At 53.1% G+C, this 22,412-nt stretch overlaps 2 protein-coding genes and 1 long non-coding RNA gene across 5 annotated transcripts in view; all 3 read right to left on the reverse strand.

The window, feature by feature from the left end:
- WDR45B (WD repeat domain 45B) overlaps nucleotides 1–10,515 on the reverse strand; it is a 31,062-nt gene extending 20,547 nt beyond the window's left edge. Inside the window, exons 1-2 of one of the 2 annotated variants that reach the window (XM_033181716.1) lie at nucleotides 10,215–10,507; nucleotides 5,894–5,968 (exon numbers count right to left, since the gene is read on the reverse strand). In XM_033181716.1, coding sequence (XP_033037607.1) covers nucleotides 5,894–5,968; nucleotides 10,215–10,281 — 142 coding nt within the window. In that variant the 5' untranslated portion in view covers nucleotides 10,282–10,507. Of the gene's footprint in view, nucleotides 1–5,893; nucleotides 5,969–10,214 lie in introns of both variants that reach the window. The other variant, XM_033181717.1, reaches the window with a different exon arrangement.
- Nucleotides 10,516–10,658: 143 nt separating this feature from the next.
- LOC117066394 lies at nucleotides 10,659–20,130 on the reverse strand. Of its 2 annotated transcripts, none has more exons than XR_004430320.1 (5): nucleotides 19,794–20,130; nucleotides 18,847–18,978; nucleotides 18,101–18,355; nucleotides 17,765–17,930; nucleotides 10,659–10,756 (listed from the first exon to the last, which is right to left on the reverse strand). It is a non-coding gene; the product is annotated as an uncharacterized LOC117066394 (long non-coding RNA). The 2 variants fall into 2 exon arrangements; XR_004430321.1 differs by lacking the exon at nucleotides 19,794–20,130 and adding an exon at nucleotides 19,138–19,326.
- Nucleotides 20,131–20,374: 244 nt separating this feature from the next.
- Nucleotides 20,375–22,412, reverse strand: part of RAB40B (RAB40B, member RAS oncogene family) — a 45,532-nt gene continuing 43,494 nt past the window's right edge. Inside the window, exons 5-6 of the mRNA XM_033181718.1 lie at nucleotides 21,798–22,020; nucleotides 20,375–21,440 (exon numbers count right to left, since the gene is read on the reverse strand). Coding sequence (XP_033037609.1) covers nucleotides 21,169–21,440; nucleotides 21,798–22,020 — 495 coding nt within the window. The 3' untranslated portion in view covers nucleotides 20,375–21,168. The remainder of the gene's footprint in view (nucleotides 21,441–21,797; nucleotides 22,021–22,412) is intronic.

A 22,412-nucleotide genomic window follows, 5' to 3' on the forward strand; every position in this document is an offset into this window, starting at 1 on the left:
GGGTGGGGGCGTGGTGGTTAATGCCTGTAATCCCAGCATTCTGGGAGGCTGAGGCAGGCAAATAACTTCAAGTCAGGAGTTCAAGACCAGCCTGGCTAACGTAGGGAAACCCCGTCTCTACTAAAAATACAAAACAAACAAAACAACCTAGCCAGGTGTGGTGGCAGGCACCCGTCATCCCAGCTACTTGGAAGGCTGAGGCACGAGAATCACTTGAACCCATGAGGTGGAGGTTGCAGTGAGCCAAGATGGAGCCACTGCACTCCAGCTTGGGAGAGATTCTGTGAAAGAAAAAAAGGAAAGAAAGGAAAGAAAGGAAGGAAGGAAGGAAGGAAGGAAAGGAAAGGAAAGGAAAGGAAAGAAGGAAGGAAGGAAGGAAGGAAGGAAGGAAGGAAGGAAGGGAGGGAGGGAAAGGAAAGGAAAGGAAAGGAAAGAAAGGAAGAAAAAGAAAGAAAAGAAAGAAAAAGAGAGAGAGAAAAGAAAGAAAAGAAGAAAAAAAAGAAAAGAAAAGAGAAAGGTGGGGTGGCGGTGGGGAGACAGGACACGTTAGGGTGAACAGGGGTAGAAGGAGGTCAGAGGCCTCCCCTGAGGGCCAATATTGAAACAAAAAGACTAACCAGGGCTGTGGGAGTTACCAGCCAGGATGAAAACCAAAATATGTAATTACATCACACCTCCACAGGCCCAGACTCTCCCAACAGAGCCTGTTGCAAAAGACAAGAAACTAATCAAAGACAATGGGGAAAGGGGTGTCTGAATACTGGCATCATCAGGCAGCACTGAAGACAGCGGAATGCCTGGGAACACCTCTGTCCACCCTGCAGACCCAGCAAGCTCACTGGCTGGGCTAGGCCCAAGTTACACAGGTTCTATTCAGCTTTGTAATATGGGAGAGCTGTGTTTTTAAGTGATGAGTGGAGCTGACTTTCTCCACACACTCTTATATTTCTACAACCACTGGATACTTCAAGTATCGTTCTTGAAACATTGCTACTTGTTCCCATGACCAGTGAACGTTTTTGGCAGCAGACTCTCGGCCATTTTGTGTGGTATGTCTGAATCCGAGTCCTGAGCTGTGATCTCACAGCACCACTATGAGGACCGTGACAGGCTGCATTCCCCACTCTGGGCCGCTTCCCTGGGGTCCAGGGGCCTCCTAGAGTAGAACAGCCAGCCCATCTCTGGAAAGAACAAACCTGGGTGTACTATGGATGCAGGACCTATGTCGTGGAGCAGGGTGGGAGAACGCTGCCCCCCAAGACTGAAGGAGCGGGGATCCCCAAGGCGGCTTCCCTCAACTACCAGCTTCCTGTTCCTGCCAAGTGGCAGAAGGCGTATCTGGAAGAGGCGTCCTGCTCAGAGGCCACAGGCTCCTTATTCAATGCCACAGTCACACTGCAGAGAACCATGTCACAAGCCCAGATCCAGGACACACTGCAACGCAGGCTTCCTTCCCCACCACTCAGGAAAGCAAACTACTACAATTAAAAAGGAACAAGGGCAAGTCTGCTGCTGCTCTTCACTGGGATTTGTGTGTGTGTGTGTGTTTTTTTTTTTTTGAGGCGGAGTCTCGCTCTGTCACCCGGCTGCAGTGCAGTGGCAAGATCTTGGCTCACTGCAACCTCCGACTCCCTGGTTCAATAATTCTCCTGCCTCAGCCTCCCGAGTAGCTGGGATTACAGGCACGCACCACCACACCCAGCTAATTTTTCTATTTTCGGTAGAGACGGGGTTTCACCATATGGGCCAGGATGGTCTCAATCTCCTGACCTCGTGATCTGCCCACCTCAGCCTCCCAGAGTGCTGGGATTAGAGGCATGAGCCACTGCGCCTGGCCTGCTCTCCACTGTTAAACTGTAAGCTGCCAGACGCAGAGCAGCAGATGAGTCTAAGTGCAGAGACAAACTGTTTAAATGCGCCATCAAAAAGACAGTGTGGCCCTACTGTATCCATTTCACATTAGGGCCTATCTACTCACATAATCTGGAAACGGGAGCACACCACACACGCACGTGTGAGAACTGACTGCATGCTAAGCTCAGGGACAGCCTGCCCCAGACACGGCCGAGCCAGCAGACGCACAGGACCGCGTATGTGTGTGATACACTAAACCACGACAATGGTATACTTTTCTGGAATTTAGAATGTTTAGATGTTTCTTGTCTAACTTTTTTTTTTTTGGAGACAGAGTCTCGCTCTGTTGCCCAGGATGGAGTGCAGTGGCGCAATCTCGGCTCACAGCAATCTCGACCTCCCGGGTTTAAGTGATTCTCGTGCCTCAACCTCCCCAGTAATTTGGATTACAGGCACACATCACCACGCCTGGCTAACTTTTTGTATTTGCAGTAGAGACGGGGCTTCACTGTGTTCCCCAGGCTGGTCTCGAACTCCTGAGCTCAGGCAATCTGGCCACCTCAGCCTCCCAAAGTGCTGGGATTACAGGCATGAGTCACCGTATGGGCCGTCACACTCATTTTTATAAGAAATGTTGAATTTACTGTAAACACTTCATTAATTAGGAAGCAGTTGCTAATACGCTGTTGTGGTGTTATGAGACACAGACAGGCTTTCACCAGCGGTTCCTGGCTCCTAACACCCAGACCTGCTACAGTCTTTTGTTATAATGTTGGGTGTGTTAGGCCTCAGGAATGAGAATCTCTCTCCTGCCCTCCTTTCACCTGCAAAGGCAGAACTCAAATCTTCTCCACCTGATTGCAGGTCTGAAGACCCTCCGTAGAGAGGGTCCCACCCTACACACTGGGAGAAGGAATGCAGATACTATGAAGCTTCCTTAAAAATCTAAGAGGTAGCCTGTAATCCCATCACTTTGGGAGGCCAAGACGGGCGGATCACGAGGCCAGGAGATTGAGACCATGCTGGCTAACCCGGTGAAACCCCGTCTCCACTAAAAAATACAAAAAACTAGCTGGGCGAGGTGGCGGGCGCCTGTAGTCTCAGCTACTGGGGAGGCTGAGGCAGGAGGATGGCGTGAACCCGGAAGGCGGAGCTTTCAGTGAGCTAAGATCACACCACTACACTCCAGCCTGGGCGACAGAGTGAGACTCCGTCTCAAAAAAAAAAAAATAGTAATAATAATAATAATCCAAGAGGTGGCCGGGGTGCGGTGGCTCACGCCTGTAATCCCAGCACTTTGGGAGGCCGACGTGGGTGGATCACAAGGTCAGGAGATCAAGACCATTCTGGCTAACACAGTGAAACCCCATCTCTACCAAAAATACAAAAAAAATAGCCAAGTGTGGTGGCGGGCGCCTGTATTCCCAGCTACCAAGGAGGCTGAGGCAGGAGAAAGGCCTGAACCCGGGAGGCGGAGTTTGCAGTGAGCCGAGATCGCACCACTGCACTCCAGCCTGGGCGACAGAGCAAGACGTCAAAAAAAAAAAAAAGAAAAAAGAAAAATACATATATATACATATATATATATCTCCAAAAGGCATTTTTTGTAACACATGTGGAAAAAAAGAGAAAAAAGTCAAAGAAAAATGAATTTTGAAATAAAAACATAAAAAACATAAAAATCTAAGAGGTCAGCTGAGCACATGGAAGGTCCTGAGAGGCGGCTGTCCAGGGAGGGCTTGGAAACTCCACGGCCCGTCCCCCCGCACCTTGTCCTGCACTTGCCCTCATCTGTATTCCTGGCAATATCCTTTACAGTGGGTCCACAACCCCGGGGCAGTAGTGGTCCACGGCCCATCAGGAACCAGGCTGCACAAGCAGGAAGCGAGCAGCAGGCAAACAAGCGTCCCCGCTGAGCTCTGCCCATTAGATCAGCAGCAGTGTTTCTGTCTGAAGGTTAGAAGGCCCAGACTCAAGAACAGTGGGGCTGGGGCAGTCTTGGGGACGGAGCCCTCGACCTGTGGGATCTCACTCTATCTCTAGGTAGATAGCGTCAGAACTGAAAGGACGCCCAGCTGGTGTCCACTGCACGGTGTGTGGGGAAAAATCCCCCACATTCAATCACAGAAGTCTTCTTCTGTGCTGACAACTGTCGTGGTGTTAAGAGCGGAGAGGAAACATGGTTGGGGTTTTTCCCACACAGCTGCTAATGATTCAACTTGGACACCAATGCCTGCAACTTTTCTGTAAGCTTCTGGGTCAATTTAGTAAAAAGTATCCTGAGATTTGCAAGTCAAGCTGTTTTAAAATGTTCTGCAACTACTTATCTGCATAAAGCAGAACTGTCCCAATTTACTGTTCCAAATGAAACAAAATAACTATAAATTAGACGCATGAAAAGCCACCAACTTCACCTGTAACACTCGCTAATTCCACTGACTTCCTCTGAGAGTAATGCGGGTGCTACTCCTGATGATGATGGTGGCATCACACACTCCACAGCACCTAACGTGTGTGCAGGCATAGATCTGTGTGTCTGACGCACTCCGATTCATTTTCACAATAGCTCCATGAGGCAGTCATTGTGATCAACCTTATTTCATTTATTTATTTATTTATTTATTTTTTTGAGACGGAGTCTCGCTCTGTCGCCCAGGCTGGAGTGCAGTGGCCGGATCTCGGCTCACTGCAAGCTTCGCCTCCCGGGTTCCCGCCATTCTCCTGCCTCAGCCTCCCGAGTAGCTGGGACTACAGGCGCCCGCCACCTCGCCCGGCTAGTTTTTTGTATTATTTTTAGTAGAGACGGGGTTTCACCGTGTTAGCCAGGATGGTCTCGATCTCCTGACCTCGTGATCCGCCCGTCTCGGCCTCCCAAAGTGCTGGGATTACAGGCTTGAGCCACTGCGCCCAGCTTATCAACCTTATTTCACATATAAAGAAAGTGAGGTGGCCGGGCGCAGAGGCTCACACCCGTTATCCCAGCACTCTGGGAGGCCAAAGTGCACAGATCATGAGGTCAGCAGTTTAAGACCAGCCTGGCCAACATGGGGAAATCCTATCTCTACTAAAAATACAAAAATTAGCCAGGCGTGGTGGCGGGTGCCTGAGACAGGAAAATCGCTTGAACCCGGGAAGCAGAGGTTGCAATGAGTCGAGATCATGCCACTGCACTCCAGCCTGGGCAACACAGTGAGACTCTGTCTCAGAAAGGGGGGGGTGGGGAAAGAGGCCCAAGGAGGCTGAGAAATTTGCCCAAGGTCGCACAGCAACCTGGTAAAGGGCATAACCAGGACTCAAATGTACACAGCGTGGATGCAGCCTGAGGAAATGCACCCTGACTTACAAAATAAGCTCCCAGACATAAAGCACCACTTACTGTTTTACATCCCAGGGTTACAGGTGAGATTTTATTTGAAAAAAGGTTTCTGTGGCCAGGCGCGGTGGCTCAAGCCTGTAATCTCAGCACTTTGGGAGGCCAAGACGGGCAGATCATGAGGTCAGGAGATCGAGACCATCCTGGCTAACACGGTGAAACCCCGTCTCTACTAAAAAATACAAAAAACTAGCCGGGCGTGGTGGCGGGCGCCTGTAGTCCCAGCTACACGGGAGGTTGAGGCAGGAGAATGGCGTAAACCTGGGAGGCGGAGCTTGCAGTGAGCTGAGATCCTGCCACTGCACTCCAGCCTGGGCAACAGAGTGAGACTCCGTCTCAAAAAAAAAAAAAAAAAAAAAAAAAAAGGTTTCTGCTGCCAAAAATCCCTGATGTGACAGGGAAAAGGCACGAGAAGCTCACGCTGATGTAGAATTCACTAGAGAAATCAGGCCAGTGAACAAACCTGCTCAGCACACTCCTGGATCCCTCAGCACCTGTAGAAGCTCAACAGAAGAAAGGAGACAGCTCCCTCCAAGTTGACGAGGGGCCATGAACCCTACTCACTTCTCGGAAACAGCCATCCCCTCCCTGCTCCACCTGCAAGGTTAAATTTAGACTCTGAGGGTTGGAAAGGGGAGAAACCAGGAAATGTCCGTTAATTCTTACCTTGTTTCTCTTTTTCTTTCAGTGGGTCAGTGTTATAGACTCGGAATCCATTTTCCATCCCACACGCAAAGCATCCTAAAGCAGAAGTGTAAGAGAGACATTAATCCCCAGGCCTGCAGTGAGTAAAAGTAAGAGGTCTGGAGAAACGGCAACTACTAAGAACTCCTGCAGATGCTGAAACCACACAGGCACCACAGGTGCTAAGTCACAACTCCTTTCCTTGTAGAAATGCTACCAAGTGACAAGCACATTCATGAGGGACATTTTGTTTGTCCTTTAGCAAAGGAGTCTTGGAGTTGCTCACGCAGCTTCCCCACTGCAGCGTCCTTCTGTGGCATCCCTGTGGCCCAGGCTTGGAGGGCAATGAGTGACAAGCGCAAAGGAAACCTCTAGAGGAAAGCCACCAAGCAGGCAATCCCGCCCACTGTGGACACCGGGTGAGGGGAAGGGCAGGGTGCTGGGAGACAAGAGGCAGTCCTATATCCAGGAACCGGGAAGGTGAGGCAAGGATGCTCTTTCCCATTTACAGGGTGGTCTCCCGTGACTCTGCTCCCACCTATAAATCATCCTCACTCCTTAAAACCCTGTGAGAGTCTCAATGAGTTACCCAGGTCACTCATCTTGGTCACTGTCTCCAAGCCACACACCAGCCACACAAGCCACACAAGCCACAATGGTCCAAATGAACGGCACTGTTAGAAACTGAACAAAGCACTTAAGTGCGAAGATGATAGTGTGTTAATGCTTGTGTATGACCCAAGGACTACATCCATCTCCTTAAATGCCATGTCTAACTGTTGGCTCTATGAAGCCGTGGCTGGAAAGAGAAAAGAACAAACCCCCCAATTATTTTTCACATGAAATGTTGTGAAGTCTGGTTCCTTAAAATGACTGCACAAGTAGTGTGAAACACCAATGCAAAGGCCTCTTAAAATTCCCATTCGAGGCCAGGCGCAGCAGCTCACGCCTGCAATCCCAGCTCAAAAAAACAAAACAAAACAAAACAGGCCGGGCATGGCGGCTCACGCCTGTAATCCCAGCACTTTGGGAGGCCGAGGTGGGCAGATCACCTGAGGTCAGGAGTTCGAGACCACCCTGGCCAACATGGTGAAACCCACTAAAAATACAAAAATCAGCCAGGCATGGTGGCATGTGCCTGTAATCCCAGCACTTTGGGAGGCCAAGGCAGGTGGATCACCTGAGGTCAGGAGTTCGAGACCAGCCTGATCAACATGATGAAACCCCATCTCTACTAAAAATACCAAAAAATTAGCCAGTCTTGGTGGTGGGCGCCTGTAATCCCAGCTACTCGGGAGGCTGAGACAGGAGAATCGCTTGAACCTGGGAGGGGGAGGTTGCAGTGAGCTGAGATCACACCATTGCACTCCAACCTGGGCAACACAGCAAGACTCTGTCTCAAAAAAAATAAAAATACCCAAACTACCTCCTAGAAATCCACAGGAAAAAGGCAAAGTCCTCAATAGAAAAATGGGCAAAAGACTTAGACATGTCACAAGAGGATATCCAAATGGTCAAGAAACACAAAGTCAGGAAAATGCAAATAAACAACACAGAGAGATTTACACAGCCACCAAAATGACCAAAAATAAGAGAAAACACCAAATGTGAGCTGGGTGTAGAGCCTTGGCAACTCTCAGACCTGCCATTTGAGGGCAAAGTGGTACAACCACTTTGGAAAACTATTTGTACTATCTACTATACCGTCAATTCTACTCCTAGATATATAGGAGGACATGCCTTGCGGAAATGTGAACATATGCTCTCTGAAAGACATGTTCTAGAATAATCATTATTCTTACTATTCACATTATGCTTATGATAGCCAAAAACTGGAAAGTACCCAAATGCCCAACCATGGGAGAACGGATATACGAATTGTTATATGTCTGCACAAAGGAATACTGTACATCAAGAATGATCTGGCTGGGCATGGTGGCTCACATCTGTAATCCCAGCACTTTCGGCGGCCGAGGTGGGCGGATCACGGGGTCAGGAGTTTGTGACCAGCCTGGCTAACACAGTAAAACCCCATCTCTACTCAAAATACAAAAATTAGCTGGGAACAGTGGTGGGCGCCTGTAATCCCAGCTACTTGGGAGCCTGAGGCAGGAGAATCGCTTGAACCCAGAAGGTGGAGGTCGCAGTGAGCCGAGATCACGCCACAGCACTCCAGTCTGGGTGGGAACAAGACTCTGTCTCGGAAAAGAAAAAAAAAAGATCTGCAACTATACTCAACAATACAGAAGAAAAAAAAAACACAAACATGATGTTGAGTAAGAAAGCTACAAACGGCCGGGCACGGTGGCTCATGCCAGTAATCCCAGCACTTCGGGAGGCTGAGGCAGGCGGATCACCTGAGGTCAGGAGTTCCGAGACCAGCCTCAACATGGAGAAACCCCATCTCTACTAAAAACACAAAATTAGCCAGGCGTGGTGGTGCATGTCTGTAATCCTAGCTACTTGGGAGGCTGAGGCAGGAGAATTGCTTGAACCTGGGAGGCGGAGTTTGCGGTGAGCCTAGATCGAGCCATTGCACCCCAGCCTAGGCAACAAGAGTGAAATTCCGTCTCAAAAAAAAAAAAAACAAAAAAGCTAGAAACAAAAGAAAGTACAAAAATAAAGTACAGAAGTAGGCAAAACTAATCTATGACGTCACAAGTCAGGTAGGGTGACCAGGCATATTCAATTTCTTAATTGTTAGTGACAGGTGTGTTCAGTTTGGAAAATTCATCACCTGAACACTTATGATCTATCCACCCTTCTACAGGTATAGCACACTTCAGTAAAAAGAAGGCATTACAAACACCAGACGGTTGGAAACCACTCTCTGAGGAAGCTGGACATCTCCCTTGCCATCTCAGCAAAAACTTTCTTCCCAGAGAAACCCCAGCACACAACCCTGGGGAAGCTGGCAGCACCCAAGAAGCCTGATTGGCCCCAGGGCATCAGAATCACTGAGGGAGTTCTTCTAAGTACGTGTAATCCAGCCGGGTGCGGTGGCTCACGCCTGTCATCCCAGCACTTTGGGAGGCCGAGGCGGGTGGATCACCTGAGGTCCGGGGATTGAGACGAGCTGGGCCAACATGGTGAAACCCCGTCTCTACTAAAAATACAAAAATTAGCCGGGCGTGGTGGTGGGTGCCTGTAATCCCAGCTAATCCGGAGCCTGAGGCAGGAGAATCGCTTGAACCCGGGAGGAGGCTGCAGTGAGTCCAGACCGCACCAGCCTGGGCGACAGAGTTAGACTCCGCCTCAAAATAAAATAAATAAATAAATAAATAAAACTGTCTTCACAAATACGGGATCATACAGCACCTGCTTGGATTCTCTTCAAAGACAAAACTTCCAAAACCAACACGTAAAGCCTCGCAAAAGTCTGTCTCGGAATAACGGTCATTCCTTTTCTTCCCCATCATGACCTTTGGGAAGTGCGCCCTTCAAATGGGAGGTGGGGAGGCAACGATCCGAATCCAGGTCCCGCCCGCCTCCCGCGGGAATCGGGCCGCGCCGCTCTGAAGCACCTGCGGGGAAGGAGGTCACCTTCCCTGGGCGCTTTAAATCATCCAGTGCTTACACCTGGATTCCGACATGGGCAAAGAAGTAAGATTTCCCTCGGGCCTCCCTTAAGTCATTTTCTTCCACCAAACACGAGGAAAAATCCCGGGGAGTGGGGGTGGGGAGAGTGACAGTTTCCGACTGAAACCGACGGGAGAGGTGGGACCCGCACCCCACCCGCGCCACTCGCCACCAGAGGCGTCGCGGGCGCCGACTCCGCGGCTCCAGTGAACCCAAGTGGCTTCAGCTCAGCCACGGGCTACCTGCTAAAGACCCTGAAAGGAGCAGGGGGCAAAACGGGGTTGCGGGCGGCGCGTCAATCACGCTGTGCGGAAAATCCCGATAACCGAGGAGCCCGCAGGGAGCCGGGGACCCGAGTGGGCGTGGCGCGCGGGGAGGGGCGGCCGCGCAGGAGGCCGGGGTTCTGCGCCGTCTCCCACCAACCTCGACCTCGGCCCGGGACCGCCGGCTGGGAGTGGCCACAACCCGAGGGTGAGCGGGGGACGAAAGGCCGGGAGGGTGGGAGCCGGTTCGGGCCTGGTCCGGACCCCGGCTGAGGCTGCGAGGAGCGGCGGCGAGGGCCGGAGCCGGGGGCTTCGGAGGGGAGCTCGGGCGGGGCTGGGGTCCCGTGTGGGAAAGACTGGCCGGAAAGGGGCGCCCGGGAGAGGCCGGAGAGTCGGGGACCCCGGGCTGCGGGAAGGCCCGGGCAGGCAGGGCGACTGGGCCGCGCCTCGCGCTTCCTCACCGTGGTCCTGGTTGAAACCGGCGTAGAGCAGCCCGTTGCCGTGAGGGTTACACGGCAGGAGGTTCATGGCTCCGCGATGCTGGGCCGCCGCTCCTCAGCGCTGCATGCCGCTCCCGGGGGCCAGCGGTCTGGTCCCCTCTGGCCGGCGCTGAGGCCGCCGCGGCCGGAAGTGCCGGACGTGCGTGCGTGCTGGACGTGCGTGCGTGCTGGATGTGCGTGCGTGATGGACGTCCGTGCGTGATGGACGTCCGTGCGTGCGCGCGCGCCCCTCAGGGAGCCTATGGAGCGCCGAGAGCATCTAACCGAAGCGAAGCGAGGCAAGGCCGGGCGGGGCGGGGAGGGACGGGACGAGGAGGGGCGGGACGAGGGGCGGGGCGGGGCGGGGCGGGGCGAGGAGGGGCGGGACGGGGCGGGGCGGGGCGGGGCGGGGCGGGGCGAGGAGGGGCGGGAGCGCCGAGCACGTTCGAAGGAGGGCCCGGCCTAGTCATGCGCAGGGTCGCCGCGGGACGGAGGATGGCTCCTTGAGGGCTTGGCACCGACACCTGACGGTCAGAGGAAGGAGGGAGAGCCGGTAAGGGAGGCTGACCCAAAACTGAGGCCCGGTGCATCATCCCTCACGAGAGGCAAGCCCAGAAGCGCCACGATACTAGGGCCCCCTTCAGGACACACAGAGCGCCAGGACAGAGACCCCCCAGGACACACAGCCCCCCCAGGACACACAGCCCATAGACGACACAGCCCTTAGGACCCCACCGAAAGCACAGGTGGTCCTCACAGCACAGCCCCCGCAGGACTCCAGGCCCTCAGGTCACACTGCTCACAGGACACAGTTCTCCTCCACTCTTAGGGTCAGGCTGCTGAGGGCGTCCTGGTTACGGAGCTTTGTCCCCGGGCTAGGCTCATGCAGTGGATGGCTGAGCTTTGTGCTGACCCTTGTTTCTCCTGCCCAGGGAGTCCTCTCCACTCACCCGCCTGTCCCCTCCTGGGCTCTCCCTCTTCCCTGCAGCACACCTCATCTCCTAGGAGGTTCTGACACTGTCCCTTGCAGCCACCTGCCTCCACCCATCTGTCATCCTCATCCCACCCTCGCCACTTGCCTGAGCTGGTGCTGACCTCTCAGCCATGGGGAGGAAGGAGCTGGACTGTAAGCTCAGATCACTGGCCCATTTGGGCCAGGCGATCTCTGCGTCGTGGGCATTGAACACCTCGATTCCCCCACAAGAGGGGCTCCTCCCTGAGAGTGACCAGGAGCCTCGCGATGGCAGAGTGAGTTGGGCTGCCCAGGTTGTGACTAGGGCTCAGGGGCCCAGGTCCAAATCACAGAGTTGGGGCGAGACCTAAGTGCGGTCCAGGGGCTCAGCACCCTCTTCCCTGGAGGGCACTGGGTTCTCTTCCGTGCACACATACTGGTACCTGCTGTGAGAAGTGTCCCATGGGCAAAGGAGGAGGCATGGGTAAGGGGCATTTCCCTTCATTTCTCTGCTTGCCACGCTTGGGGCCTCCTTCAGTCCACATTTTACTCAGTCTCCCGGTGGCTATACAGGCCAGGGGCGAGGGCATGTGTGGACATCCACACACAGCGCTGGTTGTATCCTAACCAGGAAACTCAAAGCAGCCTTGCCCACCACAGTGGGTTGAATGGTGGCCCTCAAAAGATGTGTCCTGGGGGCCAGGCACGGTGGCTCAAGCCTGTAATCCCAGCACTTTGGGAGGCCGAGACGGGCGGATCACGGGGTCAGGAGATCGAGACCATCCTGGCTAACACGGTGAAACCTCGTCTCTACTAAAAATACAAAAACTAGAGGCCGGGCGCGGTGGCTCAAGCCTGTAATCCCAGCACTTTGGGAGGCCGAGACGGGTGGATCACGAGGTCAGGAGATCGAGACCATCCTGGCTAACACGGTGAAACCCCGTCTCTACTAAAAATACAAAAACTAGCTGGGCGAGGTGGCGGGCGCCTGTAGTCCCAGCTACTTGGGAGGCTGAGGCAGGAGAATGGCGTAAACCCGGGAGGCGGAGCTTGCAGTGAGCTGAGATCCGGCCACTGCACTCCAGTCCGGGCGACAGAGCGAGACTCCGCCTCAAAAAAAAAAGATGTGTCTTGGGGGGCTGAGGGGGGAGGATGGCTCGAGCCCAGGAGGTTGAGGCTGAGGCTGCACTGAACTGAGATTGTGCCACTACACTCCAGCCTGGGCAACACAGCAAGACTCTGTCTAAAAACAAACAAACAAAAATCAAAAAAAAGATAGGTCCACCCAGAACCTGAGAATAGGGGCTTCTTTAGATACAGAATCACTGCAGAAGTAATTAAGGATCTCAAGATAAGATCATCGTGGATTTGGGGTGTGCCTTAAAGCTGAAGACTGGCACCTTTGGAAGACACAGGAAGGGAGGAGATACAGGGGAAGGCCGCCGCTGGCAGCCAGTGGGACTGGAGTGCATAACCCTAAGTCAGCAAGTGCAGGAATCGTGGGCAGCCTCCAGGAGCTGGGAGAGGCATGAAGGGTTCTTCCCCAGAGCCTTCGAGCCTGGGAAGGAAGACAGGCTGTTGTCCAAGACACCAGCCTGTGGGGCTTTGTTCCAGCAGCTCCAGGAATCCCACTGTCCACTGATAGCTCAGGGGTCTCCACGTGGAAGACCTCAAGTGTGACTCGGAGTGAGGGACACGGCTCATCTCGCCCACCTGTCTGCAAGGCAGGCAGAAAGCAGTCTCACCTCTTGTGGTGGGAAGAATAGAAATTACACACATATATTTATCTCCTGGGCTCTGGGGATCCTCCCACCTCGGCCTCCTGAGTAGATGGAACCACAGGTACACACCACCATGCCAGCTTAATTTTTCGTATTTTTAGTAGAGACAGGGTTTCATCATGTTGCCCAGGCTAGTCTTGAATTCCTAGGCAAAGGTTATGCCCGCCTCAGCCTCCCAAAGTGCTGGGATTACAGGCATGAGCTGCTGTGCCCGGCCTAACGATGTATTGTTTAAAGATACAACATATTTGGACACACACAAACATATAAAGAAAACCAGGAGGATGGTGGTTTGCACAGAACTGGAGATGATGGTTACTCCTGGGGGCAAGAGAAGAATCTACAATAGGCTGGGCACGGTGGCTCACGCCTGTAATCCCAGCACTTTGGGAGGCCGAGGTGGGCAGATTGCCTGAGGTCAGCAGTTTGAGACCAGCCTGACTAACATGGTGAAAACCCATCTCTACTAAACATACAAAAATTAGTTGGGTGTGGTGGCAGGCGCCTGTAGTCCCAGTTACTCAGGAGGCTGAGCCAGGAGAATCGCTTGAACCTGGGAAGTGGAGGCTGCAGTGAGCTGAGCTCGCACCACTGCACTCCAGCCTGGGTGACAAGAGCGGGACTCTGTCTCAACAACAACAAACAAAGAATCTGCAACAGGGGAAGGGCGTGTGGTTGACCCTGAAGAACAGCCCCCAACGACACCCCCATCCCCATGCTCAGAGCTTATGCACGTGTTGCTTTTATACATGGCAGCGGGGACTTTGCAGATATGACTACCTTAAGGACCTTGAGATGGGGAGGTTAACCTGGATGATCCAGGTGGGATCACGAGGGTCCTTACAGGAAAGAGGGAAGAGTGTCGCTGAGAGAGACCTGGATGATCCAGGCGGGATCACGAGGGTCCTCACAGGAAAGAGGGAAGGCGGTCGCTGAGAGAGAAGGCTGTCGTGTGACCACAGAGGTAGACTGGAGGGATGCAGCGGGAGCCCGGGAATGCCGCCGCCTAGAGGCTCAGGAGGCCAGAGATTGACTCTCCTTGGACATTCCAGAAGGAACCAGCCCCACGGACACCTTTATTTTAGCCCCTCCCTCCAGAACTGTAAGAGAATAAATGTGTGTTCCTTTTTAAGTCTCTAACTTTGTGTTACTTTGTGATAGTTTGTATTAGACTCTGCAGAATGGCCCTCAAAGATATCAGGTGGTCATCTCTGGAACCTTTCAATGTGTTATTCCTGGCCAGGCGCGGTGACTCACGCCTGTCATCCCAGCCCTTTGGGAGGCCGAGGTGGGTGGATCATGAGGTCAGCAGTTCAAGACCATCCTGGCCAACAGGGCAAAAACCCGTCTCTACTAAAAATACAAAAATTAGCCGGGTGTAGTGGCAGATGGACGCCTGTAATCCCAGCTACTTGGGAGGCTGAGGCAGGAGAATTGCTTGAACCCGGAAGGCGGAGGTTGCAGTGAGCCAAGATCGGGCCATCGCACTCCAGCCTTGGCGAGAGAGAGACTCCATCTCAAAAAAAAATTAATAAAATAAATACGTAAAGAAGGTATTCCCTTATTTTGGAAAAAGGGTCTCTGCAGATATGATAAAGTGAGAGGCCCTGAGACAGGAAGACTGTCCCGAATTGTCTGGACGTCCCCAAGTGCCATCACACACTTCTTCAGGCAGAGGAAGGACTGACCAACAAAAAATACCATGTGGGGACAGAGATGGAGACTGCAGTGATGTGGCCACAAGCCAAGGAGTGCCCGGGGCCCCCCGAAGCTGGAAGAGGCCGGGAGGACCCTCCCGGAGCCTCCAGAGGGAGCCACACCTTGATCTCAGCCCAGTGATGCTGATTTTGGACTTGGACTCCAGAACAGTGAACGGAACACACTTCTGTTGTTTCAGGCCCCCAGGCTGTGGGAGTTGATTACAACAACAGTAACAGACCTTAAAACCCACTCCGAGGGCTTGGCAGGTAAGACTCTACTTCCGCTTCAGCTGCTGTGCATTGATAGTCATAACAGTACTGTTCATTCAGATGGACCCACGTGAACTGTTACCTATAGGATCCATTTCACAGATGGAACCATTAGAGGGCCTTTTAAGAAGCCCGTCACCCTCACCCCCAACTGTAGTGGAACGTGGAGCAATGCTAAGATTTCAGCCTGGGCATGGTGGCTCGTGCCTGTAATCCCAGCACTTTGGGAGGATCACTTGAGCCCAGGAGTTCCAGATCAGCCTGGGCAACTTATGAAGACCCTGTCGCTGAAAAAAAAAAAAAAAAAAAAAAAGGCAGGTGTGGTGGTGCAGTCAGCTACTCCGGAGGGCGAGGTGGGAGGACCACTGAGCCCAGGAACCAAGGCTGCAGTGAGCTGAGATTGCGCCGCCGCACTCCAGCCTGAGCAACAGAGTGAAACCCTGTCTCTAAAAGAAAAAAGAAAAACATTCCACGCAAAGGAATCAAGAAACCAGCAGAGGGTGGTGATGGGCTTTGAGCAACACATGGAGTCTTCCTCCAGCTGAATTGGAAGGTCAGCATCTGCCTGGTCAAAGGCATTGAGACTGGTATGCCTGCCTCTCACCGTGGCCTACACGGCTATCTTCCTGTCACCTCAAAAGGCAACAAGAAAGATCGAGGCAGCCCCTGAACATGCACAGCGAGGCACTGGAAGGCTCCTGTTGGACTTGACGGCCCCACAGACAAGGCCGCCCTGTGACTGAGGGGACAGGACAAGAGCAGGGTCCCCTCTGCACACAGGCGGGAGCAGTGCCCACCTCCCCCAGACGACCAACACTCCCCATCCTGCTGGATGTGAGTGACTGCCACTTTCTACCAATGACACCTTGCACCTTGCTCCGTTTTTCTCACCTTCTAGATAAGAATTAAGATAGTAAGTCTCGGAGTCACCCCTGCTTCCTGACAGCATCAAACAGAGTGCAGCCGTTGCCGTGAATGCTCCCCGAAACCTCCACGAAGCTGCCCAAGTCCCGCCCATCCTCCCCGACTCCCCAGCACCCTCTCGATGGTGGGGGGCTCCGTGCTGCAGCAAGTCAGGGGCGTTCACGGTGGCCTTTGGCTAACAGCCTTGACGGCACCTCTGGGCTGCTGGGAAGCAGCCAGTCACCTCATCTAGAGGAGGGTGAAGGCTGGAGCAAGAGAACTGCTTGGAGACCAGGTGGAGCTTGGAATCCTGCCTTTGTGCATCCATCTCCCTCTCCACAGTGGCTCAGGGCCTCTGTGCTCCAGCAGGGTTTGCTGTCATCATGGGAAAGTAGAGGAGAAGAAACAGTATCAGCTTGAGTTCAGCACTGCGGCAGGGTAGGGACAGTGGTTTTATTTTTATTTGAGGTGGAGTCTCATTCTGTCACTCGGGCTGGAGTACACTGGTGCAATCTCCGCTCAATGCAACCTCCGCCTCCCAGGTCCACACAATTTTCATGCCTCAGCCTCCTGAGTAGCTGGGACTATAGACATGCACCACCACGCCTGACTAATATTTTCTATTTTTAGTAGAGACAGGGTTTCGCCATGTTGCCCAGTCTGGTCTTGAACTCCTAAGCTCAGGCAATCTGCCTGCCTCAGCCTCCCAAAGTGTTAGGATTACAGGCTTGAGCCACCATGCCCGGCGGGACAGTGGTTTTAAAAGGCAGGTGCCAGCCTTTGTTAAGAGAAGACAGGTGTGTAAGAATCTGTAGATCTAAAGCAACAGGCCGCACCTCTGAACATTCCATGGAAGCAGGAAGGGAGCAAGCTCCACTCCTGAGCTGAGACAGGTGGGGGTGGAGGGCAGGGTCCACATAGGAGATGGCTCAGCCTCTGCCCAGGGAGTGCCCCACCTTCGCCAGGGCGGGGAGGAGCATACGGCACCCAGTGCTTGCGTACACCCCTGCGTGCGTGGAGCTGCCGAGGGCCTCCCTGTCACCAGCCCTCACTGCTGTCCAGCCCCTGCCCTCAGGCCCCCAGTGGCTGCCACGGTCTTACGCGGAGACTTTGCTCAGTTTCATCCAAGGTTTCACCAATGACCTTCAATAGCTGAGGATATAGGAAAGGCTCCCCCAGCAAAGGATGGGGCCCCATGGGGCCGGGGAGAAGGTGCCCGAGGCACACATGGGAGGGAGTGGACAGAAGCGCACAGGCCTCTGCTGAGGTCTGAACGAGTCCCTGCAGAATTCAGGTGTTGGAACTTAATTGCCAGCGTGAAGGTATTAAGAGCCAGGGCCTTTAGGCAGTGGCAGAACCTCCAGCACGGGATTCAGGACCTCACAGGAGGTGTGGCAGAGCCGCCTCCCTTCCCTTTGTCCTTCCGCCCCTCCGGCCACGTGAGGACGCAGCCACAGGGCACCATCTTGGAAGTGGAGACTGGGCCTCCCGAGACCCAAACCTGCTGGCGCCTTGAGCTTGCATTTCCCAGCCTCAGAACTGAGAAACAAGTGTCTGTTATTCATACATTCCCCAGTCTCAGGTGTTGTGTTACAGCGGCGTACACAGACTAGGAATCTCCTGCTCCCTGCAGCCCCCACGCCCACCCTCCAGGCGGGGACAGAGGCGTGTCCCGCCTCCGTGACAGTGACGCCTCACCGACCCCCAGCCTCCCCCAGGTGAAACAAGACCTTCACTTCCCCTAATGCAAGCAGCTCCCACTTTGCTTGTCAAATCCACGTCTGACGAAGCTGTTCTCCAACAAAGGGCGGACCTAGCGTCTCTGTCTCTGTCAAAACAAATATCATCAAGCCTGTCATTGACTTTTTTTTTTTTCTAGATTCAATATTTTGGCTAAATTCCTCATCAAAATCGCAAGCTACGAACCTTCTCTACTGGAGTAATTTTCACAGGGCAACTGAGTCATCCTTGTGGATAATACATTTTGAATCCTGATGTTTGGAGAGAGGGTCACAAGCACCTGGGACAGCATCCGGAGCTGGTGTTTACACCACGGACGGATCGTGCGGACAGATCGCGCCAGCAGTGAGGGCTGCGGGAGAAAGTGACAAAGCGTCTCTAAGGTTTAATGTAAATTTATGGTTTTTGTATATTCACCACCCGAACACACAGTCTTCTCCTTAGTCCAGTCTGTATTAGGCTTCGTCTGGTTTTGTTCTGCCTTGGTTTGCTGTAGCACTTTCTGCTGTGAGCGTAACTCACCTCCTTGTTGCAGGAGTTTCCTGAGGCTGTCATAACAAATGGCCACAAACCTGGTGGCTTAAATAACAAATATTTATTTTCTCGTAGCTCTGGAAGCCAGAAGTCCGAAACCAAGACTTCGGCAGGGCTGTGCTCCCTCTGGGAGATCTCGGGGGGGGGGGGGGCGCCTTGCTGCCTGTTCCGCTTCTGGGGACTTCTGGTGGTGTTTGCCTGGAGGGCCAAGGCCTCCGGGCAGCCTGTGTGTTCCGTGAACACCTGCAAAGGGCTCTGGGTCACAAAGCCTTGGGAAACTTTATTTTATTCCTTCTAGGACATTATGGGTACTCCTGAGGAGCTGTCAATTACAAAACAAGAAAAGGGAAGCAAGAGAAAAATACGCGTTTGGCCTGGTTTGATGTTGCAGCGGGAGGATCCATTTTCTTTTTTTTTTTTTTTTTTTTTTTTGAGACGGAGTCTTGCTCTGCCACCCAGGCTGGAGTGCAGTGGCCGGATCTCAGCTCACTGCAAGCTCCGCCTCCCGGTTTACGCCATTCTCCTGCCTCAGCCTCCCGAGTAGCTGGGACTACAGGCGCCCGCCTCGTCGCCCGGCTAGTTTTTTGTACTTTTTAAGTAGAGACAGGGTTTCACCGTATTAGCCAGGATGGTCTCGATCTCCTGACCTCGTGATCCGCCCGTCTCGGCCTCCCAAAGTGCTGGGATTACAGGCTTGAGCCACCGTGCCCAGCCGGGAGGATCCATTTTCTTACCCTCTACCATCACCAAGCCGGGAACTGAGGGAGAAGAGGCCCCTGCAACATGAGCTTCTCCAGTGTGGGTTCTCCTTTCCTGGCATCTCAGTGTCCTTGTGTTTGCAGCTGGGAGGTCGGCCTCACCCCCACCTGTGGCACAGCAGAGAGAAGGATGAAGAGGTCCTCCCAGTGTGTCTGCACAAGGCTGACCACCCTCCCCTCCCCAGGCACTGTCCCCTCAGGGTTCACCTTCTGTCCACAGACCACGACCCTGCCTCCCCACAGACGTTGTCCCCGTAGCTGCCGTACCCAGTTGGCCAGACACCTCCAAGCCCGGCTCCACCTGCAGGGACCAGTGCTGCTCTCTTCTGTCTGGGCCTCAGTTCCACCATCTCTGAATAGAGGCGTTGCCCGATTCTAGGGTCCCTTACATTTCTTTTTTTTTTTCTGAGACGGAGTATCGCTTGTCACCCAGATTGGAGCGCAGTGGTGCGATCTCAGCTCACTGCAACCCCTGCCTCCTAGGTTCAAGTGATTCTCCTGCCTCAGCCTCCTGAGTAGTTGGGATTACAGGCGTGCGCCACCATGCCAAGCCAATTTTTGTAATTTTATTGGAGACGGGATTTCATCACGTTGGCTGGTCTTGAGCTCCTGACCGCTGATCCGGCCGCCTTGGCCTCCTAGAGTGCCGGGATTACAGCTGTAAGCCACCGCACCCAGCCCGGTCCCTTAAGTTTCTAAGAATCTACAGACCAGCAGCAGGAACCAGGAACATCAGGCATTTTCTCGCTTCATTTTTTTGGTTTAATCCCTCATTTGCAACTCCCAGCCACAGACAAATGTTCAACAGCCTGACCAGGGAAGAGACTGGCCCTGGAGGTCTCTGGCCTGCTCTGAGGCATGCAGTCGGAGATAGGGGCTGCATCTCCATGGGGAATCCCCAGCAGCCCCCAGGGGCTCCTCACCAAGGCTCAGGAGCACGGCTCCAATTTATCAGACAGGCACACGCCTGGGTGCCAGCTTTGAACTCTTCCCTCTCTCCTCCTCTGCACTTTTGTTCCAGAAAAGGAATCCTTTCTCAACAGGCGCCAACAGTTCAAGGATTCAGCCTTGTTGCCAGCGTCATTTATTAGCTCCGATATGTGATGTCTATACCAGGCAGTGGCGCAGTGAAGTAAAGGGCTGTAATAAATACACAAAATCTGGCCGGACGCGGTGGCTCACGCCTGTAATCCCAGCACTGTAGGAGGCCGAGGTGGGTGGATCACCTGAGGTCAGGAGTTCAAGACCAGCCTGACCAACATGGTGAAACCTCATCTCTACTAAAAATACAAAAATTAGCCGGGCATGGTGGCGCACCCCTGTAATCCCAGCTACTCAGGAGTCTGAGGCAGGAGAATCACTTGAACCCGGGAGGCAGAGGTTGCGGTGAGCCGAGATCATGCCATTGTACTCCAGCTTGGGCAACAAGAGCGAAACTCTGTCTCAAAAATAAATAAATAAATAAATAAAATAAATACAAAATTCTAAAGAACCGGCCACCAACTCTACCAAGAGAGAAACGACTATACATTTTATTGTTGAGAAACATTTTCTTAAATAAGTGTTTTCACTTCATTCCTTTTACTGAAGCAGGTCTTCCTTGGCCTGTTGAAACTGCGTTGTTCAACGTAACTAGAGGTATCTTTGGCATTTTCTTCCCTTAGCTTCATAACTTGTAGAATATCTTGTACAAAAAAAAGTAGATTTACAGAAAAATATGCATATAAATCACTTATTAATCCCAAAATGTAGTAAATAACTAGCAAAAACTTTATCAAATCCATTTCATACACAAACTGGAGAGATCCGTTGCACATAACCTCTACATCTGCAGCGTTTTATAAATTGGTGCTTTGACATTAAAAAGGAGGTTTACAAAAAGACCCCTCTCGTAATAGTGATGACTCCAAATCATCCCACTACCGTTGCTTCTCAAATTCCCTTCAGTTTACGCTAATCACTCCAATATCAACATTCTTACAAAAGCAGTTATTTTAAGGAAAAAGTTGCAGTGCAATCATGATAAAGTAACATTCAGAATTTCATGTTACCAAGAGTTGAGCAGAGTACTAATTTTCCCTTTATAAACACACATCGAAAACAAGAGCTTCATGCACATCCACATAGAAATTCGAAGTCCGACAGTGTAGTGTGTTTCCATCACACAGAAGGCGTCGCACACATTCGCAAGCAGCGTTTGCCGAGAGAAACCGGAATCGGAGATGCATCCGCCAGCTGCCAGGGGTAACACCGAGTTTCTCCAGGAGAGATTCCACCGTGGTTCTTTTAGTGCCTTCCTTAAGAAATTTTGCAGCTGTTTCTGGTGCAGTTTTTGGGTGGGCTCTGGGGTGGGCGGACAAGCTTTACTTTGCGGAGGCTGCTCCTTTTGTGGGTGGAGCTGGTGGTGAGGGAGTAGGAACGGCCGTGCATCATCCTGGCATTCAGGCCGTTGGCCATCGAGAAGGACTTGAGGTGGCTTCTTAAGGCAATGGGGAGCGGGAGCTTGTCCACCAGGTGCACCGGTGTGCAGGACACGACCGCCCGGCAGCAGAGGTCTTGCAGGCTCAGCACTTGGGAGAGAAAAAGGTAAACCCTGCTTAGTGGATGTCTCCGCCTGGGCTGGCCATGAGGGGTGGTGCTCTCACCTGTTCTCCTGTCTTCCCGAGACTCAGACACCCATGGCCCTGGCTTGTACATGCAGCAAGCCCGGCCACAACATCCCCTCTGCCCACGTACAGATCCCAGGCGCTCCCTCATGAGCTTTCTGACAAAGCCGTAGTGATTCCTTCTCTCAAATGTCTTACTCTGAGAACAGACACAGTGGCCCTGAGGCGGGTCCCGGGAGGCAGACACTTATCCAGGGGGCCACCGAACCACCTCGGTGTCTGGAGGGCAGAGGGGGCCCCCAGAATAGCCCCGGGGCCTACCCTTGCTTGGCCGCCAGAGCCGGTCCATCCCATGCCGCAGCAGCACGATCCTGGCCAGCTCCGTGAACGACTCCGTGATGTTGAAATTGCACAGAGGGCTGACCTCAAAGAAGGTCACGCCCAGGCGTTCGGCGTAGGCCTGGGCCTGCTCCGTGGGGACCTGCCGCTTGAACGCCAGGTGCAGGCGGTTCCCCACCAGGATCTTAGGGACTCCAGGGGCATGCTAGCGGGCAGGAGAAAGGCGAGGAGCATGGGTTACTCAAGTGAGATTTTGTTGTCGTTGCAAAGTGGGTGCTCTGGGCTGAGGAACCCCCCACGAGTTCATGTCCACCCAGAACCTCAGCATGGGACCTCGTTTGGAAAGACAGTCTTTGCAGACGTAAATAGTTACGGTGCGGCCACGCTGAATTAGGGCCCTCATCTAATGACGGGTGTCCTTGGAAGAAGAGAAGACACAGACACTCGGAGGAGGCCGTGTGATGCAAAGGCAGAGACTGGAGCAGCCACGAGCCAGGGAGGGCCCAGGGTTGCTGGTACTTCCGAGAGCTCGGAGAGGCGGCTGTAGGGAGGCAGCCGACACCTTGGTTTGGGGCTCTGGCCTCCAGAACCATGAGC

This window comes from Trachypithecus francoisi, unplaced genomic scaffold (genome assembly GCF_009764315.1).
Source record: "Trachypithecus francoisi isolate TF-2019V2 unplaced genomic scaffold, Tfra_2.0 Lachesis_group20, whole genome shotgun sequence".
Classification (NCBI taxonomy): domain Eukaryota; kingdom Metazoa; phylum Chordata; class Mammalia; order Primates; family Cercopithecidae; genus Trachypithecus; species Trachypithecus francoisi.